Source organism: Nanorana parkeri, unplaced genomic scaffold (genome assembly GCF_000935625.1).
Source record: "Nanorana parkeri isolate BGI_ZX_2015 unplaced genomic scaffold, ASM93562v1 scaffold181, whole genome shotgun sequence".
Taxonomy (NCBI): domain Eukaryota; kingdom Metazoa; phylum Chordata; class Amphibia; order Anura; family Dicroglossidae; genus Nanorana; species Nanorana parkeri.
The window spans coordinates 305,778-315,022 of NW_017306449.1; the positions used below are offsets into that span (position 1 = coordinate 305,778).

Here is a 9,245-nt window from a genome sequence, read left to right on the forward strand (position 1 = left end):
CCTATTCCCCTCACCATAATAACTGTCTTTTACTTCTTCTATCAGCTCATCTCTAACAATGAATGCCTTTTGTATCACTTGCCCCTCCTACTAGATTGTAACCTCTCATGAGCAGTGCCCTCCTGTATTGAGTTGTATTCTACCTGTACTGTCTCCCTTTATTTTGTAAAGTGTGCAATCTGTTGGCGCTATGTAACTCCTGTATTATAATAATAACCTCAATTTTTTTTGTTTTGTCTTGAAGGATTTAAATACCAAGTCTGCAAACTTGACCACAGATAACGATGAGCGTGCTTCCTCCAGTCCGGCGAGACCGCATAGTGGCAGAGCTGCCTCAGGTAAGACAGAACTGCTATTGAAAAAATTGTGTCTTTGACAATTAGAACCCTTGTGACCCCTTTGCGCACAATATAGGAGGTAAGGGTGGCCATACAGAGCCAAAAAAACAAGGATGATGTCATATTTAGGTTTTATTTGTGGTAAGTGGACTGGGCTAGGGATAGCTAGAGAATAATAACACTTCCGAATGTCAGCAGCACCCATTGTCTTATATCTTAGACAGAGATGAATTATTATTATTGGTATTATGCAGGATTTATACAGTGCCAACCATTTGTGCAGCCATTTACAATATAAAGGGAGACATTACAATACAAGACAATAGGGCTTGGGGGGTTCTGCTTATGAGAGCTTACAATCTTCATGGGAGAGGCAAGTGATACATGTGGTGGTAAGTTCTAAAGGATGGGAGAGGCTCTGGAGAAGTCTTAGAGGCAAGCATTGGAGGTGGTGAAATAGAGAGCAGGTCTTTGGAGGAGTGAAGAAGACGGTTTGGATGATATTTTTGGACAGTGTTGATGAAGCTTTTCCAGCAGATTGTAAAATCTGTGTATCAATGCTGTAGAGTGCACTATGCCCATTGTGAAAGCACCAGAGGTATGCATTTTATGGGAAGTCATTAAATATTTGCCTGTCTAGAGTCATCCTGAGTAACCCATGCCAATGTAACATTCTTCTTAGTAGGGCCATTATATTGTGCTACAATAGGAAATCCAGTCTAACTTCCCATTCCCATTCATTGGTCAGCAGAGAAGTGTAAGATGTGACCTTCCTCTTCCATTTTGCTCATTAACTCGGCTACAATCTAGAATCTAATTTGAGTAAACACGCACAACCTTTTTAAATAAAACATATTTATATGTATTTCTAACATAAATTAATATTCTGATTATTAAAACATTTCATATATGATATATATATATATATATATATGCAGGGGTGTGGAATTCCTATCGCCCGACGCCCAGGACATGCAGTTTCGGGTGGCGGGCGAGTAGTTTTAAAGTACATTCAGCCCGGCTCCGGACAAGCAGAGCTGAATGTACATTGTGGAGCCGCCGCCGCTCGTTTAATACAAGTGGTCTGATCAGACCACTTGTATTAATTTGAGCAGCGGCGTTCGTTTCTGCCCGCACCCCCCGCCGTAGTTTTCGGGGTCGCCCGCTCTCCCGGGGGACCCCGAAAACTAAGGCACAACGGCTCAGCCATAGAGCCCATAGAGCAGACGAAAAACGTCTGCTCTACGGGCTCTCTGTGTGTTCTCTGAGACCGTGGCGCTGTAATCACAGCGCCACCTGTCTCGGCTGTCAGGAACTACACAGAACAGCTGTTCTGTGTTGGAGGGCAGGTTCCATAAAGAGAACCTGTCACCTCCAAACTATCACATAAGGGATTTTAATCTCCTATGTAATAGGAAGAACATTAAGGGGAAAAAGTAAATAAATAAAAAGAAAATTTAAAAAGTTAAAAAAATTAAAGATTTAAAGATTTAAAAAATGAAAAAGTAAAAAAAAATGAAATCCTGCTGCCCCCGCCATCTGCATGCAAATAAACGCATGCGTAGGACATTCTGCATGTGCTTTGAGATTGCAGCCGCCATTCCATGGTGGTAGCCAGAATTCTCTTACACACACACACAATGTGCATTAAAGGGTAAGTTTATTTTCCCAGGTAATATGGAAAAATAAAAATTACCCGATGAAATCTGGCCCTGTCTCTAATATATAGATCTATAGATACTGTATGTATAGATCTATACAGATCTATATAGATCTATACATATCTATAGATCTATATAGATATATATTTAATGGATAAATGACTTTTTGGGAAATGAGACTAGTTTGGTGATGACTTCCCCCACACACAATGAACATCTACTGTACTCCTCTGCTGCGGATTCCCTCCCCCTATTACACTGTGTACAAGCACTGAAACAATCTGCAATTATAATGAATCTCTGCCCTTATGACTCACTGTATTTGACATGTATGTTTATCGTTTGCCCCAGAGGCATGTTTAAGAGCCTTTTTTTCAGACAGTTGGGTTTAAAATGGGAATAGAAGTATGTGTTAGAGTGCAACATAATGGCACGTAAGGAAAAAAACAGATGAATCATTCTTAGGATTATTGGCATGTTTAGATTCAGTCATTTAAGGGGAATTCTCACTGCAGAGTGCCAATAGCAGCCAAGCAGACATGATCCTTCATTATTCTGCTGGTTGATTGCTAAATCACTAAACTGGTCTTTGAGGTGCCTTATTAATGGTAGTCTATATCGCTATAGAGGACTACACTCTAAACTAATGTTAAAGTACATCGACTGGTTCTTGTATAACAATCAGGTCCCAAACCCAGTTACTATGTGATGCACAAGGTTCATAAAGTAAACAAAAAACTTCTGTTACCTCCCTTGAATGCGCCAAATCCTCTATTATTTGTGCTTTACATGCTCCCACTCTCAGACACTGCAGCTCACAGTGGAGGGTTTCAGCAACAGAAACAGCGTTGTCAATCCAAAAAGTAGTGGGCATGACTAGGTGTCGTCCAGGTGCTAATTGACAAGCTTGCCAGTAAGCAGTATTAATGCTGATAACTACACTCCCATCAATGTCTTTTGATCCCTCTGTTGTACAAGCAGACACAGCCTACATGAGTTTGGCCACTCTGCTCTGAATTCAGGAGCAGTGCAGCATTGTTGCCTCCCCATTACATGAAGCTGCATTAGGTGGACTTTACTGGCAGGATCAACAGCTATTTGTGGGACCTTTCAGGGAACGGGGGAGGGCTGAGAGAAAATGGGAAGTGCAGCACATATAGTTTTAATGGGAGGCCGTAGTTCTAATTTAAATTAAAATGCAATATACTCACTCAGAAGTCAATAGCAACTTACATTTTAATACTTTGAATAGGTAAATAAACTAAGTGGTAAACCACTGCTTCTGGTTCAAGGCCTTTGTGTGTGATAGTCAGTGTGGTGCAGGAATAAGCAATGATAAAGTTACTCTGCAATTGCACAGTGCAAACAGCAGTGATGTTGTGGTAAACCATGCCAGCATATAAAACATTAGTCTGCTCCTTTTCTTTTAAATCAGATTACATGATGATCTGGTGTCTCTGGGTTCTCCACAATGCCCATGGCCACTTGTTGTGTTAGGATGAGAAATAAGTACTAAGACAACATAGAAAATCTGTCTACCAGTCGATATTGATTCCCCCTGCATATGCTGGTGGTGCCCTCCTCCTCCTCTATGCACCTCCTCTAGTGATACCATTGAGTTGCATATGCTGGTGGTGCCCTCCTCCTCCTCTATGCACCTCCTCTAGTGATACCATTGAGTTGCTGGCAGAGTTGCATATGCTGGTGGTGCCCTCCTCCTCCTCTATGCACCCCCTCTAGTGATACCATTGAGTTGCATATGCTGGTGGTAACCTCCTCCTCCTCTATGCACCCCCTCTAGTGATACCATTGAGTTGCTGGCAGAGTTGCATATGCTGGCGGTGCCCTCCTCCTCCTCTATGCACCCCCTCTAGTGATACCATTGAGTTGCTGGCAGAGTTGCATATGCTGGCTGGGCCCTCCTCCTCCTCTATTCACCCCCTCTAGTGATACCATTGAGTTGCTAGCAGAGTTGCATATGCTGGCGGTGCCCTCCTCCTCCTCTATGCACCCCCTCTAGTGATACCATTGAGTTGCTGGCAGAGTTGCATATGCTGGCGGTGCCCTCCTCCTCCTCTATGCACCCCCTCTAGTGATACCATTGAGTTGCTGGCAGAGTTGCATATGCTGGCGGTGCCCTCCTCCTCCTCTATGCACCCCCCTTAGTGATACCATTGAGTTGCTGGCAGAGTTGCATATGCTGGTGGTGCCCTCCTCCTCCTCTATGCACACCCTCTAGTGATACCATTGAGTTGCTGGCAGAGTTGCATATGCTGGCGGTGCCCTCCTCCTCCTCTATGCACCCCCTCTAGTGATACCATTGAGTTGCTGGCAGAGTTGCATATGCTGGCAGGGCCCTCCTCCTCCTCTATACACCCCCTCTAGTGATACCATTGAGTTGCTAGCAGAGTTGCATATGCTGGCGGTGCCCTCCTCCTCCTCTATGCACCCCCTCTAGTGATACCATTGAGTTGCTGGCAGAGTTGCATATGCTGGCGGTGCCCTCCTCCTCCTCTATGCACCCCCTCTAGTGATACCATTAAGTTGCTGGCAGAGAATATGATGACCAATTGCTGTATGTAATTTTTAATTGTTTAATGCTTATTGTTATCATAGTAATGTGAAGAAGTTGAATCTTCATTGAATCTTATGAAAAATCATTCCAAGAATGGGCAGCCAAAACTGCTTAAATCTGATTGGTTTACCGCACACCAATAATTTTTTCAGATTGGTAGAAAATATGTATCTATATATATTTCGGTGAGACTCTTTTTTTTCTAGCACACTCTTCCTTGCACAGACAGCATGTAAGATGACGCCCTCCTGTTAGGAAACCTCCAGAGCTCTCGCCCTGTGTGGTCCCAGTGTTGTGGATGTGGCCTCAGGCCTTCATGTCTATGCAAGGAGGATAAGCAAGACGACAGAGCAGGGTGGTGGTGAGCGTGCCAGACAGGAAGTAAGCTCTCACTTTCTCAGCTGTTGCCTGGATGGAACTCGTGCCTGGAGCAGAGACAACACAAACATCAGAAGGCAGCACTGCTGGAGTGCATCAACGGCCTCCTTGTTACCAAAGGCAAATTAAAACTATGGAAATTAACGTTTGTGTAGCGCCAAAGGATTTGTATCAGATTATCTGCTTCTGTTAGAATGTAATATACTGTACATATCAAAGGAAGAGAAAATGTGAAAGTTACACACCAGTAAGTAAAGATGTCTTCCTATTCCGGGACAGGAAATTAAATATGTGACCAGTGACCTTACTAAAGGGTTCCCACAGCGAAAATTAAGTCTAATATTGCTAGTAGGTAGAATTTTTTGGGTAGAGAAACTTTGTATGTCTCTTCTGCAAAAAAAAACTCCTTCCCTTTCTCCTAGAAATTGTTTCTGTGCACACTCTTAACACACTCCCAGTATACTATTACTATATTCTAAGTACACTCTTCAATCTGTAATACTCCATAATAGTATGCGAGTGCCAGCATAATGTAGCTACAGTATGCATGCATGCCCTTTTCAAGTCCATTTTAATTCATATGTGCTACTCTATATGTGGCATAAGCCATGACAACCAATTAGGATTTATCATGTACTGGGGGATACTGTCTGCACTTGCAATAATATACAGGTGTGCACATCAAAATTCTTCACGTACTGGCCTGGCTTCAGCAAAGTGAGTTGTCATTAATTGCACAGCATACTTGCACATTTTGGCAAGCTTACTTCTGGGTTTGCCCTGCTCTATCGTTAACAGCTCTGCGCCCTCCCTCACCTCTCCACAGCCGCTGGTGCCATCTTTGTGTAAGTTTTTAGGGTGTTGAGATGTAAATGAACATTTGTGTAACACTGGAAGATTTTTGTCAGGGTCTCTGCTTTTGTTAGGATGTAATAAACATGTCAAAGGACCAGTAAATGTGAAAGAAAAAAAAGCAGTTTATTGTAAAACATCTGCTAATAACATTCAGCAGTACAGAATTCTTCCCATACCTGCACAGTATATAAAACATGTGGCCATGTGCCTTAGGAAAGTGTTCTCAAACATTTCATTCCCATAAATAGACATCAGTTTCTGCCTATAGAAGAGACATAAATGAAAAGGAAGCTACAGCCTGTCTTATGGATTGCTATGGACTAGTGTTAGTGTAGACTACCTTTATCCCATATGAATAGAAAAGGGGAAATATATCATACCCTATATAAAAAAAACTGTCTCTTCTGTATGCAGAAACTGATGTCTATGGGGTGTATTTATAAAACATTTGCAGAGTCGGTCGTTTTGCAAAAATGATTTTTAAATTTGCCCCACATTATGACCACTAGATAGAGACAAGGAGCCAAGGAAATTTCTATGCTCCTCAGCTCCATCTTGTGGCCATTATGCAGTGTGAATGTAAAAGTCAGATTTTTGCAGAAACCGCGGCTCTGAACTTTGTATAAATGAATCCCTATGTTTCTATATTTATGGGACTGAAATCTGCTCACTTCTTTAACTTTTACATGTACATTTTGTAAGAGAGCATCCATTGAGGAACACTTTTTTGGTCTTAAAGAGAATTTATGATTAAATATAGTTTGTGTATACCACAGGATAATATGTGTATGTGTGCAGTTCTTTAGTTCCTAGGCATTCAGCAGTCATATATTTTAGTCTACAATTGTGTTTAGTTGCTTTTGTTTAAATAAATAGACTTTTTATGGGGACGCACCATTTTTCTGTATAATAAATATATTTTTCTCTATTTTTCTGTGGTAAAGTTAGTCTATACCAGCCTCTCCCAACCAGAGTGGCGTGGCAACCTGGGGTGCCTTTTAGCTTCCTCAGGGGTGCCTTAAAATTTCACACAGCATCATTTCTCTGATGTGGAAAGAGCTCCTGATGTAAAAAAAAGAGATCTTTGATGTTAAAAAGGGGGCTCTGATCTGAGGGGGGGGTGACTGTGATTTGAAAGGAAGGGTGTCCTCATGTGAAGGGGGCTCCTGATGTAAAAGGGTACTCTGCTGTGAAAGGGGGCTCTAATGTGAAGGGGGAACCCCACATGTGTTTTTGTGTGGGATCCCCCCTTAAAATCCATACTAGACTGCTATCTGGGATAAGGGATCTGGGATGGATTTTGGCGAGATGACATGTTGTTATTTGCATTCTTACATTTGCTTTTTTTACATTATAGACTGGAATGCCTTGAGATTTTACATATATTTAAAGGGGGCTGTGACAAAAAAATGGTTGAGAAATGCTGGTCTATATTAATATTGGTCCGTAGCAGTCCATAAGACAGGTGATTGTTTCTTTTGCATTTATGTTGAAATATATCCCATTTCTGTATTAAATGATGACAAGGGACATGGCACTTAGTGATTTGTCAGGGTCGGTGTCTTGGGACATAAATCAAATGAATGAGGATGTCCCAGCGTCGGCAGAGGCTGTGGTCCATTGGCTCAGGTTAAGTGAAGCTCACCACCATTCTTTTATGGAAAAATTGGACAAAGTGTCCCCACCAATGTACTTTAAATACTTATGATTCTGATAAATTCCTGAAAATTGTGCATTTTCTTTCTTCTAGTGTTTCAAGAAAGAGGCATGTCTTCACACCAGAGAAGCCTTTCACTCTAAAGTGATCAGCGCATGCAAGCAACAAAGAACAGGGACTGTTGGGTAGGTGAATTGTGTTATTGCTCTATATATTTAAGTATTTGGCACATAGTTATATGAGCAGGGGGGCACCTCCTCCCCCCTACCCAAATCAATGGCTACTATACAACTGGTGCTGGCAGCAAAGAAAACTGAATTGGCCTATTAGTGATGTGGGAGCAATTGAAGGCAGTTAAGCCAGTTATACATGGCTTGAATTGTTTCCGATTCCTGTTGAATTGGCTAAAATTCAAGCTATGGCCGGCCCTGTCAGCACCAGTAGAAAATTATCAGTCAAATAGTGACTATAGGATGCAATCACTGTTCAGGAATGCAGGCAGTGTCGTGAGTGTTAAGGCTGTCTGAATACAATGGCTGGAACTGGGGATTCTTCCATCTACCCTGTTCAGTATAGATAGGGAAATTGGTTGACTTTCTCTTGTTCAGCCCGTGGGCTGTCGACAGCAACTCTAGATTTGTATGACTAGCGTTAGACTAAGGGAGGTATTTAGCTCCCTTTGAATTATGCAGATTGTTGATGTAGACCTTTTACCTTCGTGAGCAAATGGCTTGTCACTTCCTTTCTTCACCAAATGCTTTCATCTTCTCATTTGCTCTTATTTGCCGTTTAAGAATCTGTCAAACTTTTCCCCCTTCTCTGAACTTACAGGCCTTCCACAGTTCTTTTATTGGCTGTGTCCCAAATTCTAACCAGCACTGTTTGCTGACCGCATAAGTCATGATGTATTTATTTTCTGTGTTCCTGTACTTGGTTTTTAGCATTTCACAGAATACATAGTGCCATTACATCAGTGCTGCCCCAAAGCAGTCTATTGTCTTATCTCAGTCATAAAACCACACTTCCGTACTCAGCTGGGCAGAACCCAGTTAATCCTCCGGTATAATTTTGGATTGTAGAAGGAAAACTGAAAACACCAAAAAAGCTCACTTAGTACCATAGAAATAGATACTGCTGTCTAAAATCCTCAATGCACCCATGAAATACAAAGCAATGCCTATCATATACAAACACCTAGAATGTATCACCACCATAGCCTTCTGCTGATCAGCAGGAAGAGTTAAGGTTATGCTATTAAGGTGATTGATATTTTCCTTCTAATTTATTTAAGAGGGATCAGGGGCATGAAAGAGACAGGGGGCAATAGGGGTAAAAATGGCCTTTAAAATGCCCGGGAGGCCAGGCCTGTTTGTGTGAGTCACAGTCAAGTAAAACAAAGCAGAAACTTACAATTTTAATCGTTACTTTTAATTTTTATATTTTAACATAAGGGTCACTTCCCGATCAATAGAGCCTACCTGTGAGAGCTTTATTGTCACAGGTCAGCCCAAACTATGGGGATAAGTGGAAATCACCCACCTCATAGTTCTCCTTTAACTCTGGATTGAGGTAGTAGTTCCTTAAATGCATTAAAATAACGCTGAATGTATCTATCTCCAGCAAAATAGAACCTCTCCCCTTATGGATGGGCTACCCCCACACTGGAAGAATTAATTGATGGTTTATGTCTAGGGTGCCTGTGTAAAGGACTTATTCTTACCTTATCCCTGCTCCTGTTGTCTCCGAGACTGGCACCTGGAGCCTCTCTCCCCCCCCCCCCC

General features: G+C 42.0%; 1 protein-coding gene across 4 annotated transcripts in view; it reads left to right on the forward strand.

Annotated features, from left to right (window-relative positions):
* Positions 1–243: 243 nt before the first annotated feature.
* RAB34 (RAB34, member RAS oncogene family) overlaps positions 244–9,245 on the forward strand; it is a 19,976-nt gene continuing 10,974 nt past the window's right edge. For all 4 annotated transcript variants that reach the window (XM_018555015.1, XM_018555016.1, XM_018555017.1 and 1 more), the window contains exons 1-2: positions 244–338; positions 7,558–7,649. In XM_018555015.1, the coding sequence (XP_018410517.1) occupies positions 285–338; positions 7,558–7,649 (146 nt within the window). In that variant the 5' untranslated portion in view covers positions 244–284. The remainder of the gene's footprint in view (positions 339–7,557; positions 7,650–9,245) is intronic.